At 37.6% G+C, this 26,358-nt stretch overlaps 1 protein-coding gene across 11 annotated transcripts in view; it reads left to right on the plus strand.

Annotated features, from left to right (window-relative positions):
• IFTAP (intraflagellar transport associated protein) overlaps positions 1–22,587 on the plus strand; it is a 71,012-nt gene extending 48,425 nt beyond the window's left edge. For 6 of the 11 annotated variants that reach the window (XM_073216415.1, XM_037020102.2, XM_073216419.1 and 3 more), the window contains 4 exons: positions 4,659–4,725; positions 14,044–14,186; positions 17,870–17,925; positions 22,344–22,587. In XM_073216415.1, coding sequence (XP_073072516.1) covers positions 4,659–4,725; positions 14,044–14,186; positions 17,870–17,925; positions 22,344–22,491 — 414 coding nt within the window. In that variant the 3' untranslated portion in view covers positions 22,492–22,587. The remainder of the gene's footprint in view (positions 1–4,658; positions 4,726–14,043; positions 14,187–17,869; positions 17,926–22,343) is intronic. The other 5 variants (XM_073216421.1, XM_037020113.2, XM_073216422.1 and 2 more) reach the window with 4 other exon arrangements.
• Positions 22,588–26,358: the final 3,771 nt, after the last annotated feature.

Here is a 26,358-nt window from a genome sequence, read left to right on the forward strand (position 1 = left end):
ATGTGATCTATTCTGGAAAATATTCTATGTGCACTTGAGAAGATATGTGTCCTGCTGCTTTGGGTGAAGTGTTCTGTAAATGTCTGTTAGGTCCATCTGCTCTAATGTGTTCTTCAGTGCCTCTGTTTCCTTATTTATTTTCTGCCTAGTTGATCTGTCTTTTGGAGTGAGTGATGTGTTGAAGTCTCCTAAAATGAATGCATTACATTCTATTTCTTCCTTTAATTCTGTTAGTATTTTTTTCACATGTTTAGGTGCTCCTATATTGGATGCATAGATATTTATAATGGTTATATTCTCTTAATGGACTGACCCCTTTGTCATTATGTAATGTCCTTCTTTGTCTCTTGTTCCTTTCTTTGTTTTGAAATCTATTTTGTATGATATAAGTACTATTACTCCTGCTTTTCTTCTCCCTATTATTTGCATGAAATTTCTTTTTCCATCCCTTCATTTTTAAGTCTCTGTATGTCTTTGTGTTGGAAGTGAGTCTCTTGTAGTCAGCATATAGCTGGGTCTTACTTTTTATTCATTCTGTAACTCTATGTCTTTTGATTGGTGCATTCAGTCCATCTACATTTAGGATGATTATTGATAGATATATACTTATTGCCATTGCATGGTTTAGATTTGTGGTTACCAGAGGTTCAAGGGCAGCTTCTTTACTATCTAAGAGTCTAAGTTAACTCACTTATACTCTTTCAAACATATTCTAAAGGTTGTTTTTTTTCTCTCTTCTTCTTCCTCCTCCTCCACTCTTTATATATTAGTTGTCATATTCTGTACCTTTTGTGTATCCCTTGACTGACTTTGTGGGTAGTTTATTTAATTTTTCTTTTGCTTAGTAATGAATTGGTCTACTTCTTTTACTGTTTTATTTTCTCTAATGAGAGCCATTTAGCCTTAGTAGCACTTCCATCTACAGCAGTCTCTGTAAAGACACTGTAGAGATGGTCCGTAGGGGCTAAAATCCCTCAACTTTTGCTTATCTCTGAAGTGTTTAATCCCTGCTTCAAATTTAAATGATAATCTTGCTGGGTAGAGTATTCTTGGTTGGAGGCCCTTATGTTTCATTGCATTAAATATGTCATGCCACTCCCTCTGCCCTGTAAGGTTTTTGCTGAGAAGTTTGCTATAGCCTGATGGGCTTTCCCTTATACATGATCTTTTTTCTCTCTCTGGCTGCTTTCAATACTCTCTCTTGTCCTTGTTCTTTGCCATTTTAATTATTATATGTCTTGGTGTTGTTTTCCTGGGGTCCCTTGTGTTGGGAGATATCTGCATTTCCATGACCTGTGAGACTGTTTTCTTACCCAGAGTGGGGAAGTTTTCAGCAATTACTTCATCAACAGGACTTTCTATCCCTTTTTCACTCTCTTCTTCTGGTACTCCTATAGTGTGAATATTATTCTTTTGGTTGTACAGTTCTCTTAATATTCTTTCATTCCTAGAGATCATTTTTTTCTCTCTGTGCCTCAGGTTCTTTGTTTTCCTGTTTTCTAATTTCTATTTTATTTACCATCTCCTTTACCTCATCTTATCTACTTTTAAATCCCTTCACTGTATTTCATTTCAGATACTACATCAAAGTTTCTATCTCCTTCTTGAACTCCTCCTGAGATCTTGAATATTTTTCTATAGCTCCATGAGCATGTTTATGATTTTTATTTTGAAGTCTTTATGGAGAACATTGATGATTTCAGTTTCACTTAGCCTTCTTTTTGGAGTCTTCTGCTGTATCTTTGTACAAATTTTTCTTTGCTCTTTAATTTTTTTAGTAATTCTTCTGGAATAATAACTTTGTGTAGGCAGTGCCCTCTCATGCCCAGAGCTCTACTTTCTCTAGCTGCTAAGCACCTGTAGCTATAGTGGGGGACAGGCAAGTGGAAACAGTGCCTGCCAGAGGGAAAGAGCTCTTTCCTGCTTCCTGGCTGTAATGCCTGCCTCCACTGCCAGGGAGGAGCCTCTTTGTTATGGTATGATGGCACTGGCAGCAGGTGTGTGGGACCAATGCCTGCCAGGAGGAAGGAGCAGCAGACTGTGTATCACTGTGGCAGGCCTTGGGGCTGCTTTGCCAGCCAGGGTGATGGAGTGTTTGAAGTTCCTGAGAGTTCCCAACCTTCCAGGCTGAGCGTGTTGGGACAATTTTTTCCACTTGCTCTTTCTCCTGAGCAACAAGCTCTGTGTAATATTTGCCCCTTTAATGCCTAGCTGTTTGGAAGTCTTTCAAAGTGCTCACTTTTCCTTTGTCCCAGAGGGGCCAGTTGTGTATACCTGTTCTTCATAAGCAGCTGGAATCTCAGTCTCTATGAGTATCCTCCCTGTCTTTGCTTTCCAACCCCACTAATCTCCAGAGCACCATGTAATGTGGGTTTGTGCTTCTGGAGCAAATCTCCAGGAGTTGGTATTTAGCAGTCCTGGGCTTCTACTCTCTCCCTGCTCTGTTTCTCTTCCTTCCACCTGTGAGCTGGGTCAGGGGAGGGTTGGGTTCCCCTGGATCGCAGCTTTGCTACTTTTGCCTTTTCTGTAAGGTCTTCTCTTTTTCCCTGATGTAGGCAGTCTGTTCTGCAGTGTTTGGGTCTCTGTTTCTGGATTAATTGTTTTTGCTATATTTTCATGTTATGTATGGTTTTTGGAGGAGGTTTCTGCCTCACTTTTCATGCTGCCATCTTTTTCCTGTGGGTCTGCAATTCTTTAATTCCAGAGCTTGCTTTTGGTGAGATGATTATGGGATAAGACCTTTTTTTCCCTAGAGCATTCACTTTCTACTGGTAATCACTGGCAATTAGAATTATGTTTTCTCTTAGTTCTTTAACCAGCATGTGAGAGGCAGGAATTGTTCAATGGTATTTTTTCCTAATAACTGGAAAATGTTGTAGTAGCATTCTCTTGTTTGTCCTTCAGAGGCTCATTTGGGATGGGCTGGGAGGTGGGGAATAAGGTGGGAAGTGTTCCTGTTTTACACATGAGAAAACTGTGGTTAAGTAATTTACTCTAGGTTATACTGTGGATGAATCTAGAGGACAGAAGTAGAAGTCAGACCTCCTAAAACCTATTCCCTGACCACTGCTATGACTTAGTGAATCTGATCTGTCATGCATAGCTAATTAACAAAATCTGGAAGGGGAGTTTTATTGCTTGAAGGGCTACAAGATCAGTGCCTTTATTTTCTGTTGTTTCATATTCCCATCAATATGTCCTCACTGTTTTTTTAAGATAGTGATAGATGAAGGCCAAAAAGTTGGCAGTTTCTTTCAAGGTGATCTGAATCGGGCAGGAAAGGTGAAGGTAAGGCATGATTCAGTTTTCCTCCATGGCAAAAAATACCTACAGAAAAGTACATACAAAAGAAACATACAAAAAAAAATGCAGGACTCACTTGCTATCTCTCACATAATATTGGAGATATTTGTCTTTATACTTTTGTCCTTATTCTTTTTTGTAATTGGTATTTGAATGTCTTAAGTTACATTTGGTTGAGTTCTGGATCTTTTCTTCTCAAAGTTTACCAAATGGAAGGGGTGCTTTCAAAGAGAAACAACTCTAGTCTCTCTAAATGTAGACAGCTAAAAGAAACGACCATACAAAAGATCCTCAAGTTTTAGTACTAGTATCATATGGAGGATAACTTTTTACTGTCACTTGGATGCCAAGAAACTGCAGTTATGTACTTACAATGGAAGCTACAATTTTTAATTGCTGTGTCAGAGCTCTGGTCTCCCAAGTAGAGCTGGGGGAAGAAAGACCCAGGGTGTGTTTTAAATTCCAATTATGAGATCTAAATTGTATTTTAATGGCATTTTGTTATGCATATGTTTTCATCATGAGTATAAAAAGTATTTTGACATTATGCCTTTACTAGCTCTCCTTCATGACAGTGGTGAAATCATTTTCTTATTTACACTTTTTGATATTCACAGGAGATGAATTAGTCTCCATCTAAAATGTTACCATTTTGTTAATCTAGAATGTCTCATTGTCAGCTTGCTTTGGAAAGCAGTATTATACGTGGAATAGTTTTTCATTGAAATGCAGCTATTGTGTCTGTAAAGGTTATTTGTTCTGCTTTTAGTCTTTGAAGTGATTTTCAGTTTTGTTTGCTTGAAAGAGAGGACACTTGATTTTTTGCCCTGCTCACCTCTCTTTTGATCTACCTGGGGCAGGATGATTCTGTTTTAAATGAACCTTTCTCTGCTGCTTTCTTTAGTTTCTTCTCTCTGACTCTTTAGAGTAAAACGTATGCTGTTATGATAATAGGCAGATCCAACACCATCATTTGCTTGAGAAGTAAATGCAACAAAACCAAACCAAAAATAAGAGACACTGTTTTGGACTGCCTTCTTGGTGGCATATATTCTGGGATAGAATCTGGAACAAAGCCCCTTTTCAAAAACTCCCTAGATTGTTTTTTTCGCTTTCTGTATAGAGACCCTACTATGGTGCCTACAAAATCAGGCCAACTTTCAAATTTACTGCTTCTTTCAGAAGTCTCTGGGAAAGCACAGTGAACACAGAGATCTCTAACTGGGACTCAAAAGTTAATGAGAAAAGTGAATTCAGTTGCTCACTTGAGTGTTGTGGGAATGGATTCACTGATTCTTAACTATATTTTTTTGTTTGGTCTAATATGCATAAAAATGATGTTAATACTTTTCTAGGTAGACAATTTCCTAGATGTAGAAGATCTGGACCTGGATGAACAGATTAAGCCTCAAATGAACGAGGGTATGCTTTCTGTTTCCTTTCTATACTGCTTGACCTCTTTCTAGAAACAACAAATAAGATTTTAGACAGCTTTTTTTTTTTCAATCCCTACCTCTGTGTTCCCAGAGATAGGAAAACTCATGTCCTGCAATTTCTTTTGTAATAACAAAGATTTCAACTGAAAGGTCAAAGCCTGTTGAAGGTTGTAAAGTCTTTTTGTCTTAAATAAAGTTTCCTACCTCCTTCCTTTTACCATATGATTGATTTTTGGATAATTATCTCAAGAAGAGCCATTTAAGTCAAACCCTTATTTCTTAGAAACAATATGTTATAAACTGAGATTATTTTTGAGTGATACAAAAAATATCAATTGATATTAAACATCAAATATCCAGTTGATCATAAAATAAAGGAAAATAAAATCAAAATCTTTGTTTTTATAAATGTTTTTTAAATATATAAATGAAATGCTTCAGACTAGAGATATATTGTAAATGTTTCTTATGGGGCATTTTCCCCACATAGGCTGAGCTGGGAGAGGATTAATGATAGTCCATTGATGTTTATGTAGATGAGAGCTTTTTCCTTTCCTGCTTAACATTTCTGTGTAAGCATAGGTATCCTTTGTTGTATGAAGATCCTTTGAAATATGTACAAAATTAGAGTTGTTTTCAAAACTCTTATTCCTAATTTAATATGTAAGAATATCTCAAAGTCAATATTGAATGTTTGGGAAGGGGCAGTTTCCATGGGGGGTTTGTTTGTTGGTGTTTAATTGTTGTTAATATTCTTCAGGTAGTCATAAACATGACTAAACAGTTATTGTTGTTGGGGAGGGTGGGTTTTATGATCACAGAGGAGTTACAGTGCTGGTTGTAGTTGTTTTGGGGATGAAAATGAGTTGTATAAGTCCATGCATGCTCTGGCTTCTCTAGTTACCTGACTTTGAGAATAATTGGAAGCAATTATTTTTATATTTTTTCCAAGCTTCACACCTCTCCATTGAAGGGATTGTTTTTCAAGCACTCTATTAACCAGAAGACTTCACAGAATTTTTCCTTACTTGGTTCAAATGAGATTAGGGGTCTAAAAGAATCACATACTCCGGGGATAGGTTCTCTTAACTTTAATACCCTAAGCAGCTCTGGATTTCTATGTTAGAGCAGTTTAGGGACTCTGATTGGTTTAGAAAGGATAGCTAAAGACTTACCAGGAAGCTGAGTTTGTAGAGCAAGCACACTGTTTTAGGGTTTTGGGTGAATTGGGGATGGGGAAGCTTTTTAAAAATGCAGATTTCTGGGTCCTCTTCCACAGAGGGGGTCTAATTCAGAAGACCTTTAGTGGATCTAGTGATCTGCATTTTAAACCACTACCCCAGAGGATTCTGCCAGAGTTCATCTGTGGATGGCACTAGGCACAAATGATTCTATTCTGCATGTAGTTAGTACACTTATAAAATTAATTTTACAGAAGGACACAAAAGTGCATGGGTTGGGCATTTTTGTAATGGTTTAAATTTCTTGCTTCCTGCCAGTAATGAGTAGGTGTGTGTCCCGACATAAGCCTGCAAAGCCAACAAACTGATTTTGGTTTTACCAATCTTTTAAATTAGCTTTTTAGTCTGTTTCCATTATTTTCACATTGTTTTCTTTAAACATTTTTGCAGGTCTTTTTTTTTTATTGGCAGATCTATTTCTTTAGTTTAAAAAATTGCATAAAAAGTCTCACTTGTATGATTTTCCCAGAAATCAGATAATAGGCAGTCTTGCATTTGTGTATAGAATGTTACTGAGGCTGAACCAAGTCTCTGGACTTGAATGAGCTAGTCTAGATCTTCCCATGCCTAAAGTAATCTGAGAAGCCTGGGCTGTGTCAACCCAGGCTTCAGTGATCTATTCCAATTACAGAAAAGACCCGCAGGGTTTCACAGTTTTCATAATGCACAATCTGGGTCATTGGAAAGGGAAAAAAAAATCAAATAGTTTGTGCCAAGGTGAATTTTAGTTTGGGTCTAATTTGTATTACACTTCTGGAATGTGAGCAGAAGGCAAATATTTATATCAGATGGGAAATGTGACATTTGAAATAGGCAAGTAGCTTGTATAATTTTGGCAGCTGAGAAGTTTACTGATTAGATTCTGTTGTTTTTGTTTAAGCAACAGATTTGCCTGGGGCAACAAGGAAGTGAGTTGGGTATTGTTTTTCCATCACTAACTTTTTTTGTTCACCTTATTTGCTTTCATAAATATTCTCCAAGATTCAGAAGCATGATTTTTTTCCCCCAGTATTTGGCTTATCATTTGGTATTTGGCTACCTCAGCCCAGGCAGAGGTAGTTGTGCAGAGGCGCCAGCTCAGTGCAGGGTATTGAGCGATTGTCTGAGGGTGACGTTTGCCACAGATTTGGCACCCTCTGTTTATTTGACCTCGAATTTAACCACTTTTCCTCCTTTGAATTTGAGATAAGATAGTTACCCTGATGGGTACTGTCATGCCCCAGTCTGTCACCTAGAAAAAGTGTTATTTGGAATAGGTATTAGTTATTATTCTGAGGCCATTAGAGTAGGAAGAATCTTCTGGTTGCCTTTATTCCCCTCCCCACCCACCACCAACCCAGTACCCATCAGTTAGTCCCATCTGTTCTTTGGCTGAGTGCAATTGGCTGAAACTTTTCTGAGGTCTAGTTCTTGGAATTATACTGTCTTATCCAGGTCTCTTGACAAGTGGGTGTACTTATGTTGTGGTTGATTGTGTTGGGTGAGAGTGGGCAACTGATTCCTGTTCAAGGACAGACAGCCTTATTTGATTTTCATTTTCAAACTCTCCAGTACTCCCAGTACTCCCAGTTCTAATGAAGGCATCAGCACCTCTTTTTTTTTAAGCCTTTCCTTATTTTCAACTTTAAGCAGCTTTATGCAGCCTAGAAATGACCTAGGACTCTTATTCAACAGATATTTAAAAACTGCCTGAAGCCTCGAATATAATGAAGAATAAAACAAATTTGTTTTCTGTCCTCACTGAATTTATGTTTTATTGGAGGAATCAGGTTTTAAACAAATAATCACAAATGTATGATTATAGATTGTCCTAGATCTCATGAGAGCATATGGTAGGGGAACTTAAATTTGTGGGATCAGAGAAAGCTGTCTGAGAGCCTGAGGTCTAGAGGATGAGTAACCATTAACTATATGGAGAAGGTGGGGTGAGGGGAAGGGTAGAGTAAGACAGTATAGGAGCAGCATAAAGAATAGCATGTGTAAAAGTCCTGAGCCAGGAGGAGATGACATATTTCAGCCAATTTATAGCTTAGGCAATTCATTTATTTTATACTTAGACTGTGAAAAATTACTCTTTCATCACCTAGAAGATGACTAAAGACATTGAGAGGGGAAAACCTTTGCTTCAAAATGCTCTTCTAAGACTGTTTTTCGATTTTTATATGTGCAGACTTATCAACCTATTAAAGTCCAGCTTGGAAGCTATGTCACCCACAAGGGCAGAGCTGCTGCCCAGTCCTCATGATTGCATGAGGAAACTTCCATTCTATTTCTGAGAAGAGAACAGAGGTGGGAAGATAATTCTGCTCTTTCAATAATTCCTCCATCTATGTCTGCCCAAGGGGAAAGGAAGGCTTTATTTATCTAATTGGAGATATTGGGAAAAGAAACTATGTATATATGGATCAGCCCCTTTGTCTCCTCTTTTGGATGCTTGCTGTTTGGAAGGTCTATGCCCTCTCTTCTGTGTCTGTGCCACCGTTTTTATAGTAGACACGCTTTAGCCCAGACTTGCCTTATACAGTGGTTTTCAACCTTATAGACACACTGGAATTACTTGAAGAGCTTTAAAAAAATATTAACACCTGGTGCCTTTAGAGATTCTTTCTTAGTGGTCTGATGTGTGTCTGTTTTAAAGCTTTCCAGGTAATTTTAATGTGCAGTTGAGGCTGAGAATCATCTCTAGACAGATGTCTTGAGGGATTACTCTCTGAGACCCCACTCTAAGGGCTCTAAGGATGTGAAGCAGGATGTGGACTCACTCCTCAGTACTTTTCCTTCTCACTGAGAACTTGGCCTCTCAAGTCCTGGGCTGCCTTGGTAGCTCACTAATGCCTTTAAATAGTTGATTTTTTTTGGTAATCTATCCAGCTTTGCTAGTGTTTATGGTTGGAGAGTTGGGCTGATTTTAGCTAGACCAGCAGACCCCAGAGGATGTGGTCTGGGAACTCCTTGGGAAACCCCAAGATCTGAAGGTTAGATGTATTGATGTTTGCACTGATGTAGCAAAAGCAATGTAGGTAAAGATACTGGTCATTTAGTGTGAATCAAAGTAATGGCACCAAACCATATTAGTAATCAGTGTCATTTTCACTTTCATGAATTTATAGTTAAAACAAAGGCTAGTTTCTATTGAAAATGTCCTTGATGAGGTGGTAAAAATTAATATTATTAATTATTGGTCCTTGATGGCACCTTTTAAAATGTTTTGTGTGCTGAAATAATAAGTATGCATAGAGCTTTTCTGCTACATCCTGAAATACAGTAGTTGTGTCATAGAAAAACATTTGTGTGACCGAGTGTATGCTGAACTAGTTTTTTTCTTTCTTTCTCTCATGGAGTAACAGTTTTACTTGAAAGAATGACTGACAGACAAACTATAATTTTCAAAAATGCATGAAGTGAGCCTGTCTCTTCCAGGCAAACAACTAATAGTTGATTCATTGCCAATGATAAAATTGGCAATGGATCATGTGCAAATTGGGTTTTTGGAAAACTTGTATCCAGTACTGTGAGCTTGACAGCTTCCCAATATTTAAAGGCTTTTCTGATAAAATTGGTGGTGTTAGCTAATGTTATTTTTATACTGCGTAATGAAATATGTCAACATTTGGAAGATCTACATAAAACAGTGAACTAATATTTTCCAAATGACCAATTTATGATGTTACAAAATCATGCATAGGAGGAAGGTCCATTCAGGGTGTAAGATAAACCAATTAATTTTAATATAACAGTATGAAAAATTCACTTAAATGGTTTCAGATTGTACATTGAAACTATTTTTAAACCTATCATTTTGTCAAATCTGGCATAGTATCAAAGAACAACTACAATTATATAAAATGACTATTAATGTACTCTTGGCTTTGCAACCACATATCTGTGTGAGACTAGATTTTCTTCATTTACTTCAGTTGAAACAACAGATTCCAAAGATTGAATGCAGAAGCTAATATGGAATCAAGCTTTCTTAAGGCAGACATTAAACTTTAAAAAAAATGTAAAACAGTGCTTCTCTCCTCACTATTTGTTTTTGGAAATAGATTTTTTTTCATTAAAATATTTATTTTACTATAGTGGTATTACTTTTTAATGATTTAATAAACATTATTTGAAGATTTGTCAGTTTTAATTCTACTGGGGTAAATATTGGTAGATATAACCAACATAAACAAAAGCTCTTTGGAATCTTCAAAAATTTTTAAGAGCAAAAATCATTGAGATGGACTACCACAACTGGAAGTTATAGGAAGAAGAGGTCTGGATTACTAAAGCATTTATTATCTATATATATTTTTAGTCTTGGAGGGTTGCCCAAAATTTCAGGAAGTTTTGGCCATTTCTACATGGCAACAAAGGAACAGATAGGTTAGTTTTATAAATATGCCAGAAAGATGAAATATTATTGTTGTTTAAATTACCAAATGTCAGGTAGATCACTTTTTAATGCAGCATTCGATTATAGGATTATAGCTTTTGACTTGCTGATAAATGACTAAATACAGAAAGACAAATGTCATTAACACATAGTTTATAAATATTAGAAATTCTTATATAGTTGAGAAAGAAGAGAATGGAATATTTTCAGCTGGTCTTGCTGGAAGGTGAGTTATAAGAAATACATATTTGATTATTAAGATGACCAAATATATATTTCCCAGGTATATCCGTTTTTCATCCACAGTTCCTGAAAACACTTAAGAGCCTTAAAGGTGAAATGTATGTCTTGTCATGTTAATGAGAGACTTTTTGGATCCCACCCAAGCACAGGGGCTGGGGGTTATATCAGCCAATGGCCAGTGATTTAGTCAATCATGACTACTCTGTGAAGCCCTCACAAAAACCCATGAGAGTAGCATATTTCTCTCTTGCATCCTGCTTCTCTAAGAGAGCTTCCATGCTTGGGGAGCTAGAACACATCCACATGCCACCGAACCAGTCCCCAAGCTTTGCAGATAGAAGCTCCTTTATTTGGTACTTTGCCCTATGTTTCTTTTCATCTGGCTGTTAACTTGCGTCCTTTATGGATCCCTTACTAAACTGGTAAAAAAAAAACACTAAAAGTGTTTTCCTGAGTTCTGTGAGCTACTGTAGTAAACTAATCGAACCTAAGGGAGAGATCACTGGAACCTTCAATCTGTAACCTGTTGGTCAGAAGCCCAGGTAACTGCCTGGGGCTTGCGACTGGCATTTAAAGTGGGGGTGGAGGTCAGTCTTGTAGGACGGAGTCCTTAACCTGGGGAATCTGGTGCTGTCTCCTGGCAGATAGCGTCAGAATTGAGCTGAGTTCCGGATGCCCTGCTGGTGTTTGAGAATTCCTTGGTTGTGCATGGGAAGACCCCTTCCCTGCCACACGCACTGGAATTAGGTCTGGGAACCTGGAAAGAGTTATGCTGCTGTGTGTAAAAAAAACACACTGGCCCTTCAACCTCAAAATTCATTTTTGAGAGTTGCCTTGACTCTGTAGAACACATCAACCAATATGGTGATATTTAGTTAAGATGAAAACAAGGCCTTTGGTCATTTCAGAAACTACAATTAATGATCAGATTAAGTGTCTTAAAGCATTTCTGTTTTAGAAAGTTTTACAGAGGACTTCAGAAATTCCAATTCTCACCATCATAAATACAATAATTTTCCCCAGAGGGGATATGAGGACATAAAAAACTAACCCAAGACTGTAAAATGGCTGAAAGAGAAGGTAACTTTCTTCATGAAATGTCTTATTAGTCTATTCCTGTATATACTGGTTTCACTTTTATATAAATCTGTCCTCTTTAGAATTAAAGCTATTCAGTTTTGTTCTTGATCATTCTATGATTGATTTTATGTGTGAGAATCTTATCCCTGTAACAAAATTCAGTTTTTGGGGATAAGGACTATACATTTACACCATCCACAATGTCTTGTTGGTAGATACATTCTTGATACTTCCTATTCAGTTTAAAAGTTGTGATGTAGGAAATTCATTTCTTATCTGAAAGTATTTGTTGAGAATTTATGTGTAAGGTGCTGTGTTGGCCAATAGATAATGCGTGTGTGCGTTTTGCTTTTACACTGAAGAAATAAATGACAAGAATTTAAAGACTTACCCTAAGTCTTACTGTTTTGAAGGAATTGTTCTGATGGCAGTAGAGTTTGTTTTTATGAAACCATTTTTGTTGAAAAATGTTACGTTCATTGCAAATATATAAAAGAGGTGAAGAATTTCAGCAAGAGAATTGCAGAGTTGTCCTCAGTGCATAGTACTGTCAATCAGATTTTAAATAGCTTTGAAAGCGGAATTGATTTTGATTTCACATTTGAACTGATGTTTGCACTGGCAGCCAATGGGTTGCTAGATATTGGTTTTCACATTAAGAAGCCTGAGCCTTTTTCTCTTCTTGTCTTCCTTATTGGCAGACCCCTAAATAGGCTGATACCAGTCTGAGGCAGTTACAGCAGGGAGCCCAGTGAGGGAATCTGGCTTTGAATTCATAGATGAATTAGAAAGCCAGTGTTTCCAACAACCTTACTGAGTTCAAAAATATTATTTCTCTGGGTATAAAATGTTTTAGTGTACAGGACAATGACTAACTAAACTAATGTGCTGCAGTAGTGACATTTCTTGGCCGTGAGTTTGGATGTGTAATCTGATAGATTTAAATAATATATGTATATATATAATGAAAATGCTTATTTAAAAGAAGTTCATAATGTGACATCATGGGCTAAGAGCATGGGCTGTGTAGACAGACTGCCCAGCTGTGCCACATTTTAGCTGTAGCACGTTGAATGAGGTTACTCTCAGCGCTTAGAGCTCACTGTCTATAAAACAGGAAGTAATAGAGCTGTTGGGAGGATTAGCTGAATTAATGCATATAAGCTGTCCGCTTGTAAATGTTTTCTATTATTATTGTTTTTATTTCTGCTAATTAATTAGGTCATATTTTAAGGTTTCAATAAGTAATCAAGGTAGAACTACTTTCTTCACCTCCCCTCACCACCCACACTTAGTTTCTAGGCTGTGTATGTTCTCTTTTGCTGGAGTCTTAAGAATTTCATAATTATGTTTTTGTGAAGGTGATATTTGCAATGGTGAGAGATGTATTTCAAATGTTTCAGTTTTTGAATATATATCAATACCCGCTTAATTATCTCCCTATATAAGCTGCCACTAGTAACAGCCAAGGCATGCCTGTTAATTAATCACTTCCACTGAGAACTTAATTAGTGTCTTCATTAGGATCCTCACTGAGGAGCAGGCAGCATCATCCTGAGCCAGCTGCAGGTTATTGGCTAGCTGAAGCAGCCTGTCTGGTCTTGTGAAAACCGAGACTGAGGAGGAAACCTGCTGTGCTTCTTTGTTCATTTGTTTGTTTTTTGTTCCCCTTAAAGCTATGGAAGATCATTGGTTGTCTGTGACGCGTCCACGTTCTGCCACACATGCATAAATAAGGAAACATATCCACTTATAATAGATTGATCAGAAAACCAAGACTAGCTGTTAAATTTCTGTAGTTGTGCTTAATAAGCCAGAAACATGTTGTTTGAATGTGTTGAAAATTAGACCATGCATTCTGAATATGACAGAGTATTTAATTTTTCTGTTGAAAGTTAAAATGCTTTCCTTATGACATCATTATTTAATACAAATTTTTTTGAAATATTGCCATGTTGTTACAGAATGAAATCAGCATTCCGTTTCCTTTCTCTCCACTCCTCAGGAAAATATAAGAAAATGAGTCAAAAGTAGAATCTTCTTGCCTTATTTTCCTATAGAAGTAGAAATTTGGCTGGGAGTGAGGGGTGATCAAGACATTCCCCAGAAAACACTTCTCTCACACCTTTGGATGGAATGTAACTTTGCAACAGTAACATAAAAATGAATGTGAGAATGGCTGCTATTTTATAGAAGGGGGAACCCCTGGAGTCAAGCTCCCGAATGAGACAAGCATTATGAAATGGACTTACTTTACTCAAGTATATTTGCTTCATTATTTTGACTATTACAGGCTTTTAGATGATGTAGGTCATTTGTGAACTTGGTGAAAAGATCAAGTGAAGTATTTCGTATCCAGCAGGTTGGTTGCTGCTTCCGGGAGAAGTGGAACAGCAAGTAAGTGCCCGTGTGCCTTCCTACGTTCCTTCCGTGGCCCAGCCTGTTACGCCTGGAGTCAAGCCAAGGCATGCTGCAAACGGAGCAGGCAAACAAATGGACAAGGTACTCCCCACGAAACAGTCTGTCTTGAAATGCCTTGATTTTGTAACTTGTCCTTTTGCAGACATGTTGCTATACCTGTGTGCTTTTGTGTTTTTCTCAGATTTGGGAAAATTCAGAATTCAAGTTGTTTTATTTGGTCTCTCTCACTGCCATCTATCTCTACTGTGTATATTTCATCTAAACACAGAGAGCACATCTGTTTTTTATGTGGAAGCTATTTTGGTTTCATGATACACGCCATGCTACAGGACAGCGCCGCCTGGGCACTATGCGATTGAAAGGACAGGCAATTTCTTCTCTTTCAGTTTGAACTGGCCATTTTTCTCTTTATTATTGCTTCCAAGGTCCTGTAAACATCTTATTAGTTAAGGCAAGGACAGGCTGCTATAGTAGAGAATTCCAACAATAATTCAGTGGCTGAAAGGAGATAGAAGTTTATTTCTCTCAGTTAAGAATCTGTGAGAGCCTTTAAAGTAAGCAAGTGGCTCTGTTTTGGGGCCTATCAGGGACCTAGGTTCCTTCTCTCTGGATCTGTGCTATGCTTTAGGATATTGTCCTCATGTGCATGTTCCAAGTGAGGCCACCGTCCTAGCTGAAGAGGCGGGATGAGAGCATGGGTGCAGCATGCTCCACAGGCTCAGGACTCAGGACTCCTCGTTTCTACTACCATTCCACTGGCAACCACTCGGTCACATGCTCCTATCCAGCCATAAGGGGGGCTGGGAAATGTCATGGAGCCATGTGCTTCATAAGCTGGGGAGAGTAGAATCTCTGCCACATGTTTACCCCTGAATATACAACTTGAAAGTCCTCTTTTGACATCATTTGAAACTCTTCCATGCATCAGCTACTCTGTACTAACCAAGGCTGCTGAGGGTGCTGGGTAGTGATCTTCATTGCCCTCTTTACTATGACATAAAAGGGAAGACATAAGAAGTTGTAGAGGACTTTATTACTGCTTCCTATTAAAACTCCTATGGCGTTTCTTGATTATTTAATCATTCAGGTACTAACTAGTCTTGTCACTTGAAGATACTCTGTTAGGGAAGCAGTAGTTCAATCTGAAATAATCCACACATTTCAGTTTTAAATTGCCCCTTTCTCATAGGACTTTTGCTCATCAACATCACAAAAGAATATAGGATGCCTGCAGGCTTAAACCAAACTGGTTACTAGATAAACTGGTAGGGACAGCCACTTTTCCAGGTGCTTTTTGAATTATAGATTGCTTTCTCTAAGTAGTAAGAAACTAAAATTGCAAGGTTATTTCTAGGAGGAATCAGTTTCTTTTAAAGACTTGTTCGTGTTCTTGACTTCAGTTGTGACCATACACATTACCAGACCAGCCAGTGGTCATGGCACTTAGTGCCATTATAGAAATTGTTATAAAATGGTTTCAGTTGATCGGTTAGAAAAAAAACTGAGTGGTTTCTGGAATCTGTCATATAGTCAGTAAAATGCAAGTTAAAACCCTGTATATGATTGTATCTTTAAAATTAATATAAATTTATTCCCAGAAAATGTGAACATTTTTAAAATGTTGAAATCAAAGTGATATGACAAATTTTGTGTTGGCAAACTCATGAGACATAGATAAATAACTTTTGCTGTTTTCTGAATATCCATACTAGTATCTTTGTTGGGATTTTTATCTCTAACCACTATTTGTTTATAGAACTGTTTTAGAACTGTTAGAATCACAACACTGTACCAACTCTGCCTTGTTTAATAGCATTAATCTCATTTTACAGTATACAGTGCCAGTGAAAGAACATGATCATCCATTTCTAGAAAATATGTCCTGTAAGGACCTACCAAAGGGCTCTTTGTGGCCAGAGATGGTAATTTCTTTCTGTGACTTCAATATCAAAAGATGAAAATGTATCCTGGATGTACTGATTCACTCTTAATTGCCTAATAAGAATCTTTAACTTCCTGGTATGGACGGACCAATTTAATTTTTTCCCCTAATTTTATTATAGTTTCATACATGTACATTTCTTCCTTAGAGTTAAACGTTTTTCAGAAACCTTCTACTCTCCATTTGTGAATAATTTCTTGCCACATTTTAGAATTTTTGAACAGCTTTCTACAGCAAAAAGAATTCATATTAGGAATATGGGAAAGTTGTGAGTTCCTCCCCCAACCCAACCATAGAAAAGGTCATAAAAGAAACTTCTGTAGTATTTTAATGGGAGATCTCCTGTTTTTCCTATTTTCCATAATGGGACTCTAAAAATGTTCACCTATAAAGATAGTTTATTTACCATATTGTTAAAATAGCCTACAGCTAAACACTGCTATTGATTTGAGCATTAGTTCTGTTTTCTTTAATTTGCCTGTGTGGTACTATGAATGAAAATGATTCCTCCTGTACAATGAGAGAGTAACATTCTTTTAGAATAAGTCACATGAGCAATTTTAAGGAAACTAGCTGTTTTCTAGTAGTATACATATTCTATTCCCTGAGAGACTACAAAAAGATTTCAATTAGATTTGAAATTAGACACCTGAAATGTACGTATTTCTCTCAGCTCCTTAGGCAAAAATAACAAGTTAATAACTTAATTCACAGTTGTTTTCTGTTTAGTAGCAGGGGATTTGGTGTTTCATTGCACAAATTCTTCTCTTTGAAATAAATCAGAATTTCAGTTTGTAATCTAAAAACCTTGGAGTCTTATACCTTAGAACCCTAAAATGAATTTTACTTGAAGGAAGAAAATTCCCAGTGTGTGCCACAGTAGCCAACAGCTGAAATACATAAATAGAATCGCAACTTCACTATATTTTAAAAGCTGTCATTTCAAAGCTCACAGTGATGTCTTCTGATCTGCAGTGTACATCTAGTTTCACTTTGAATTATTACATATGTGCCCCTTGTCTAGGAAGACTCTAAATTCACTGATGTGTCTTCATTAGCTTACTATAATTAAAATGCGAAGAAGTCAGAACTAGTGCCAAGTTCAGTGCTTTGCATATAGGAGACATGCGATAAATATGGAATGAACAAATAAATCAACAAAAAAAACCTCCCTAATACTGGGGGTGATTTTCTGGTATAATAACATTGTTAGAGTCATTCTTTTCTTCTCTGTTAATGAATTTTAGAACTTTTGAACAGCTTTCTACAGCAAAAAGAATTCATATTAGGAGTATGGGAAAGTTATGAGTTCCTCCCCCAATCCAACCATAGAAAAGGTCATAAAAGAAACTTCGGTAGTATTTTAATGGGAGATCTCCTGTTTTTCCTACTTTCCATAATGGGACTCTAAAATTTTTCATCTATAAAGATAGTTTATTTACCATATTATTTTGTAAGATAGCCTACAGCTAAACACTGCTATTGATTTGAGCATTAGTTCTATTTTCTTTAATTTGCCTGTGTGGTACTTTGAATGAAAATGATTCCTCCTGTAACAATGAGAGAGTAACATTCCCTTAGAATAAGTCACATGAGCAATTTTAAGGATACTAGCAGTTTCCTGAGTCCTCTCAACATGTATTTATGCGCAAGCCTCTCCCATTCTTAAGAAATAAAACAAAAGAGAAAACAACCGCTCCTTCACCTTGGGCCTTCTCTGGCTACTGCCTGTTCTTTTCTCTCTTTTCAGCTAGATTTCAGAAACTATTAGACTTGACGCTACCAGTTGACTCTGCTTCCTTTCTCCTTATTCCTCATTCAGTATACTGCAGAATGTCCTTGGCTTCAGATACCTGCTTGGACATATTCAGACAAAAGGTACTGATTCCTTTATGATTACCAAATCCTAATGGATACTTCTCAGTCTTTATTTTAATGCTTCTCCCTACTGTGTTTCTCACCACTGATCTTCCCTGACACTGTAGTCCCCTGGTTCACACTTTGCTGCTCTCCTCAGTCTTTGTATATTTCTCTGATTGTTCTTTGCCTGCCTCCCTCCATCTGCTCCTATAAGCTTGTATCCCTTAGGGTTCCATGCTAAACCTATGGCTCTTCCCATGCACATCCTTGGATGTGTTTCCGTCTATAGGTTACTCCTTTTTAAGCTTATCTCCAAATCTGTAAATCTTGCTTCAGACCTTTTTCTGAACTTCAGGTTTGTGTGTTCAATTGCCTGTTGACATCTCTGTCTGGATTCCTTTAGGTACCTTCAAATCAACATGTTAAATGCTGAGCTTATCTTTACCTGCTTCCCTTCCTGCATTCTTGCCCTTCTTCCTTTTCCATATCCCAGGCAGTCATCAAGTGCAATTAAAACTCTGTGCTCAGTGTCCTGTTCTCATTTTTTCTTTCCTGGATTGCTTCAGCAGGCTCCAGACTAGTCTCCTGACTCCAAATCTGCCTCTTTTTAATCTTCAAAGAGACCTCTCTAGATGTAGGGCTTCTTTCTGTTTTGTACACACCTGTATCTTCAGCCCCTGTCATATTGTAGGTGCTTAGTTACGATTTGAAAGACTGAGGAATTTATCTGAAATGCACAGATAACCAAGTATCTACCAAGCTTCTGAATAATCTTTCAGTGACTTTTCATCATCTCTAGGATAAACAGCATATAAGACCTGTCATGATTTGGCACCATTTCTGTCTCTTGACACTCTTATTTATTATGCTCTGACAGCACCAAACCACTTACAACTCGACACACATGAAATTCTGAATCTTATTTCCTTGGCTTGCTCATGAGAACTGTCTTTGTCTGCAAAGCTCTTCTTCCCTTAACCTTGTTAATTAATATTATCCTTTAAGATTCTGCTTAGGTAGTACCTCTTCCAAGGAGCCTTCTCTGATTCCTTCCTAATGCCTTCCAAACTGGGCTGGGTTACATGTCTCTTCTCTATTACCATCACCCCCTAACTCTACTTACTATTTGTATGTACTACATTTTGCTATAATGATTTGTTTTGTGTCTCTCTCATTTCTCTGTGATTTCATACAAGTCTTTATCTTTGTATCCTTGGCACCTTAGCACAATACCTGCACACCTAAATTAACTGCAGAGTTAATAGTGTCTGTGGAAAGAATGGAAAATATATGAATGATTGCAAGAGGCTGTTCCTCTGAGTTTTTGAGTCACAGATGTACTGGCCACATTGCAATGATACCTCCAATGGTTTAGTGTCTTTAAGTATCATATTAAGGCATTGCAAAAGTGAAATTATTACTATTCTTGGGTTCTTGCTTTTATGTTTCAGCATTTAACTTACTGCCTAGGGAATTAATCTAACAAAAGCTGCTATTAATAACTCAGTTTCTAAGTGAAGAAATTTCCATTTAAAGTATATTTTTATGCCTTTAAGTGTATTATAATGAATAATTCTCATGTTGGCGTCTATTTATTGACTAGCTAAAAACTTTATTCCTTTCTGTTGTTTTGGTTAACACCAAATGACTGATGAAGGAAGTCATGCTCCATAACAGAGCAGAATTTAAGTATATGAATAAAACAACTTAAAGGAAACTAAGATTTTTCCACTTAAGGATAACTTTCCATGTCTCTAGTACCACAGTGTTCGATTTTATGACTGCAAGTTATATTGAGACCTTGGGGAAAGGATAGGTCTAAGATGCTGATGGGCTAAGTCATATCTAGGAGAACTAAGTTGGCTGTGGGAGTAAGCCCTTATCAGAGAGCCTAGAAGTCCAATGTACAAGCTTCACTCGATCTGTTCACTAAGACAAGGTGGGTGATAAGTGGGATGGTGACGGGAAGGCGAGTAGGATTTTCTGTAGCGTGGCAGTACTTGGCTGAGTGAGTTAAGTTTCAGTACATCCCCCTCTGTGCTTCTCTAACCCTTCTGCCTTCCTCTGTGGGAGAGCATGGCACATGATGTTGAATTCATTCATTGACTTCTGTCTTCTCCATGAAGTTATGAAACCTGTGGACACAGATTTTGCTTTTCTCGTCCATCTGTTTCCAGGATCTAACACATATTAAACACTCAGTAAGTGTTTATGGGGTGTACATGTAAAGGTAGGGAGGTGAGACTGTGGGGTTTGTTTGTGTTGTGTGGAGGGAGAGTGAGAAGGATAGTGTGGTATCAATGGGAGTTTTGCACAGCAACGGGATTTATCTAATTTGAACTGCATTCCTGTATTAGAGGAAGGCAGGTGAAGGCAGTGACTGCATCTGGTGAGAGTGGCCAGCCAGGTTGAGGCAGGTTTTAGAGGCCTCAAGGTGTGGTTCAAAGTCCTAGGGCAGCGGGCACAGATAGCTACGGACTGACTGAAACCTGGTAGTCATGTGCATGCCAGGCCTTTCACCTGGTGTTAAAGGCCAGCAAGAACCCCATCAGACTGAATGCATCGTCTGAGAGGTGGGTTCCTCCCTGTCTCTGCCAGGGTGTGTTAGAATCAGTTCAGGATGGGGTTGTGGCTGGGCCTGCAAGCCTCCATGCTTACCACTGGGTGGATTTGGAGACGACAGGATGCTTATATTCAGGAAATGAACATATTGGTTCATTGTGAATGTGTCTCTTCATTTGAGCTGGTCTTAAGATTACCCCACTATCACTTTGACTGTGGTGATGATAAACTTAATCTCAGAAAGTAACTAAACAAACGGACAGATCACTCACTCTCCAGATTGATTGTCTTCCTCTGTACAGCTGCTGTTTTAAAGATAGCCAGGATATTACATGGAGCCTTGAGTACGGTTTTATGATTAAAGGCGATTGGAATTGTTTAGCTTATTTAGAAAAGATTTTTTCTCCCAAAGAGCTATGACTTGGCTAAGTGAAAACTTCAAGTTTGATTTTTACCGGTGTTTTTGAGAAGGTGAAGCTTTAGCTGAAGTATTCAAATTTTGTCCGTCTCCCTTACTAATCATGTAGCTTTGGGCAAATTACTTAACCTTTCAGAGACTTAGAAGAGGGGTTGTTTGAAAATTATTGCTAATGCCCATATGCTTCCTAGTACTGGGGCTGGCATGGTGGGAAACTTGCTCAGTAGCAGCTGCCTTCGTTACCTTTATTAGGACAGCACACAGACACTGTCTAATAAAGGGAAAAAGAGCAAGTCTCTGACATGTGTTCTCTTCCTGGTTGTACTAAGAAAGGATGTTAGGTGGCTGTGTGTTTGCTATTAGCACTGCTCACCTAAAAAGTTGCTGCTTGCCAGAGAGACTGATAGATCGGAGATACCTCCTTTTCACGTGGTTTGCTTTTTTTTTTTTTGCACCTTTAATAACAGCACATTGTTTCTGTGTTACCTGCTCCATTTTCAAGAACATTACAAAAGTCACTCAATGAGTAATTCTCTGTGCAAAAATATTTGAAGTTGATTATAGCTTCAGGGCATTTTTATTTTCATCCTTGCATAAACCATAGTTTTCCCATATTTCAGCATCACCATACATAGGGTAGAGCTACAAAGAGGTGCTGGATGATTTCCTTGTATCACACATCATTTGCTTTTAGAGAGACTTTTGAAGGGGTGATACAATGAGATTAAAGACATTCTCTTTTTGTGTATTGTAAAATATGCTTTTCTTAAATCTACCTTCCTTTAGCAAGTCTCTTAAACTCACAGACTGTGAATAAAAAGATACAAAATTACTATATCTTTGTGGTTATTCCAACTTATAGATACATTCTGTAATATTTTAAAAATTCTTGGTAAGAAAATGGATCTGGACTTTTCAATGTAAGCTGATACTGTATGTTTTAATTCCTACTGGTATTGGCCCAGAAATTATATGTATTATCTGAGGAAGTAGGTATATTAAGTGCAGAGTATTTTTATGTTTGAAAATTATGTTTTATTGATACAAGTCTTTTTTAGTAAATGGTGAACATGTATTTAAGGTTAATAAAAATCTTGAATTTTATTTTCCCACATCTTGGTATAACTCTTAGTTTTTCCATATGCCTCTAGCCCTAACACTACAAGTGGTAAAAATGTAATGATTGTGTGCAAGAGAGACTTTCTGATTCTTGCTGTGGGCGGAATTAGTTAATGATATTCATTCTGATGCAGGATGGTATGAATGGGGCATATTAAGAGGCTTAAATTAGGTCATATTGAGTAATTGAATTTATTCTTTTACTTAAAATCAGCTATTCAGCTGAGAGTGCTGAAGTCTAAAAATAGTTTAATTAATATTAATAGGGAGTTTATGTTTCCAACTTTATCATTATTTACAATGATTGTATGACTTTTCTCCTTTGTTGCTTTTACAGATACTTGGAGATGAAGTTCAGCCCTTCTCCCTTGATGAAGAATTTGATTACGACACTGTGCTGCTCACACCCAAGTTCACTCCTGCAGAGACAGATGCCATCAAAGAGCTATCCAAACAAAAGAGGAAGAACACTGACGCAGGCGTAGAGGAACCCTGTGACTGATTCTCCAAGGCATCTTTGTGTTTATTTTTATTTTGTTTTTATTCAAGCAACACTTGAATAAAAGATAAACCTGCTATGATCCCTCTTGTGGAAATTGATGTGCACACTGATTTATCAGTTATTTGTCAATGGAGAGACGTGACTCACAAGACGAGACATCTCTGTCTTTCCAGAGTTCTCTTCTCATCGTCGCTGCATCCCGTTGCTGGTCGGGGGGCTGCTGTAGGGGGCAGTGGGGACAGGAAGCAGTGCCTACACAAGGGCCTGCAACTAGGAAATGTGGGGTGTTGTAGCAACTATTGGGAACATCATCCCCCCCTTGGGTGTGAGGGACAATTGCACATGCAAAACACATGTGGGGGCAGGTCCCGGTCCGGGCCGTCTGGAGTGGTATGGTATGAATGTGCGTGCTGAGAGTCTGGCTTCTAAGATCAGTAGGGGAAGGTATCTCTGCAAAAGAAGGCACCTGAGGATTGATTATGTGTCACATATTAAATTATTGTATTTTGTTATTGCCATTAAGCCATGTGTAATGATAGTTACAAAGGACAAGGAATGATCTCTATCGCCAGAAGCTTAGAATATAATGGGAGAGAGTCAGAGAGAAAACAACTAGAGAATATAAAAACACATTATGAAGTGCTAATTGTATAGAATACCCACACATAAGTTAAGGAGAGGAGAAGAAAGGGGTGAGGGCACAGAAGTAGGGAGAATATTGTGTATAAAGTAATGTTTATCATTGAAGGAATCAGTAAAAAATCAAATGTATTTAGTCTTAATTAGTTTTCATACAGGCCCATGCACATGATCATGTGTATTCATAAAAATTACCATTTATATTCCTTATAAAAGATGTGCTTGAGAGTCAAGGGATTTCCACACCCATTTTTCTTTAGTCAACAAACTTCCGTAAAACAGCATTTATGTGCCAACTCTTATGCTAGTCAAGGGGAATATACAAGTAAATTTAGTGGAGAAGACAGATGAAACAGAAATAACCGCCTGAGAGTCACACTGTCTAATATAATAGCCACTAGTTTCATGCGTCTATTGAGCACTTGAAATATCACTAGTGTGACTGAGGAATGGATTCTTAAGTGTTTATTTTTATTTAGAATAACATTGATACAGTATACAGCAAGGGGAATATAGTCAATAACATTAACTTTACAAGGCGACAAATGGTAACTAGGCTTATTGTGGTAACCATCTCACAATGTATAAAAGTGTGAAATCACTATATCATACACTTGAAACTAATACAGTATTGTATGTCAATTATACCTTGGTAAATAAAAATAAATACTAAAAGGGCAAAAAAAATTTTTTTAATTGATATTTGATACATTTATTATAAAACATTAATGTACATTTGGAACAACTTGGGTATGTAAACCTTTTTCTGTAAATTTTATGACATCTAGATACAGATCAATTATTTTTTATGACAACTTAGTGTCTAAAATTAAAACATGCTATAAATATAAAATACACATTGAATCTCAAAGAATATGAAACTAGAACATCTTGTATTTTTTGTGTTGATTACATGTTGAAATGATTTAAGCTGCTTTGGCTATATCTGGTTAAATAAAATATTATTAAAATTCTCCAATTTCTTTTTACCTTTTTAATGAGTCTACTAGAATATTAAAGATGACTCATGTGGCTTGCATATTTTTATTTAACAGTACTGCAGGAGAGGGTAACCTGCTTTGTAAGAGGCGTGTGTACAAACAGCTACTGGGGCAAAGCAAGGTGGGATTCTTTAATTATGCCTTGGAGAGCTGGGGAGCAGTCCCAGTGGAGGTGACATCTGAGCTTGGTCAGGAAGAGTCGGTAGGAGTTTTTGACAGGAGGCTGCTAGAATAGTTTGGGAGATAAGAGCCTGAATTAAGGCAGTGTTGGTGGAAGTGGAGGGCCTGGATTTGATTGGAGATTGGGAGGTAGAACAAGCAAAGATTATTGATGGATGCAGTATAGGAATGAGAGAGCAATTGCTAGGTCAAGACAAAGTTTTAGCATGCAATCCATACCCAGGTAGACTTGAGAAGACAACCACATTGTGGTGTCATTATTAGAAGACCATAGACAATTTTTGCTCTACATGTAAACAGTATTTTGGTATTTTAAAGACATCTCAAATTTATGGACTGGAGTTTTATAATAGAAGAAACAAAACCATAATAAGTACATTTTAGTGGAGTATTAAATAGGCAGGTAGATGGCAGGTGAATGTCACTGCAGAATGTTCTATCTCTAGAGGTGGTTGTACTATGTTTTGGCTGCATTCCTTTTGGCAATTTTTGATTCCTGCATTATTTGGGGGCAATTGTGTATTACAGCAAAAGTGACCCTGGAAAATGGGCCCCTTAAATCCTTTGAATAAAGTACTTTCGTATCAATTGTACTGTTTGTCTTGCTCTAACTAGCACATACTACTCCGCAAGTTTCCACTTAATGGATCCCTTGACTCCATGTAAATGGTTTGTTTTATGTCAGTTGGCAAACCCTAACCAATTGCCTGTAGAAAAGCCTGTGCTTACATGGGTGGCTAATGCAGCCCTGGATTAGGAGGGGGCACCAGAGGTAAGACTAACAGAGTAGAAGATAAGGAGGAGCACTTGCATGTGTGCACCAAAATGGGAGGGAAGAACGTGAAACATTTTAAAATATCTTGAAATAATATGCCAGTTGCAGCACATACTAGCTTGACTGGAGAAAATCTTGCTTCTAGGACCCCTGACAGGGAGAGGGATGAGATGTTTTAGGGTGCTGGGCTTCTGGCTGGGCTGCCCTTGGTATGTACAGGGCAACCCTGTGTCAGACTCTCCATCCTCTCAAGCAGCTCCTTTCCCTCTCCTGATGTTCTTGCTTCTGTTAATGGTACCACGTTGGTTGCCAGAGTCTGTTATTTTGGCCTCTGCACTACCTTCTGATTGTAAAGCCTCGTCTGTATCCCCTTTGCCATTATTCAGGCCTTTATTTTTGCTTATTTCCTCCTGGAAGCCTTGTTCCTTTCCAATTAGTGTCTAAATGCCTGTATGCAACTTTAGCTTGTTTTACACCTTGCTTTCATACCAATCTTCATGTTACTATCTTGTTTCAGAACTGCCACTAGCTGCTTATTGTCTACTGATTTATTAAAAACTTCTCAGTTTAGCATTCAAGGCCCTATTCCCATGTATTATATGACAAATGTGACTATATGACAAAACTGACTACACGTGGCCCAGAACATTTCCCTCTACCTTCACACTTTTCTTATTCTTCCTTTCTGGATGGTCACACTTCAATTCTGCCCAGTGAATTTCTGCTCATCTTTTAAGGTGTGCCCCAGAGGTCACCTTGTCTTTCTGATTCTCCTAACCAGGGATAATACATCTTCCCCAGAACCTTGATATCATTTTGAAACACGCTAGGTACTTGTCACATTCTGCCTTGTATTATTGTGTATCCATTTCCCGCTCTCCTCCCACCCCAGTTCTGAGAGCAAACACCAAATCTTTCATTCTTGCATCTTTAGTAAGCACTATCTCTTGCATATTATGGTTCTTATGAATGGCTTTTTTATAAAATCCTGGTTAAATGCCACCAAAATGGTTTATGTTAAGATGTATTCATTCAACTAGTATTTATCTAGTGCCTGGTTTCCACGTTACATTTTGTTATAAAAACAAATTATTAATGTCATGATTATGTCAATTTATGGTAAAGAAACTAAAGCAAAATGTGTGCACAAGCTGTGCCAGAATGTTGATGTGGTGAGTTAACAATTGGAAAAGATTCTATCCAGCACAAAAGCTGGAGGGAAGAAAGACCTCACAATATAATTCCAATGTAATTT

Source organism: Manis javanica, chromosome 11, assembly GCF_040802235.1.
Source record: "Manis javanica isolate MJ-LG chromosome 11, MJ_LKY, whole genome shotgun sequence".
Classification (NCBI taxonomy): domain Eukaryota; kingdom Metazoa; phylum Chordata; class Mammalia; order Pholidota; family Manidae; genus Manis; species Manis javanica.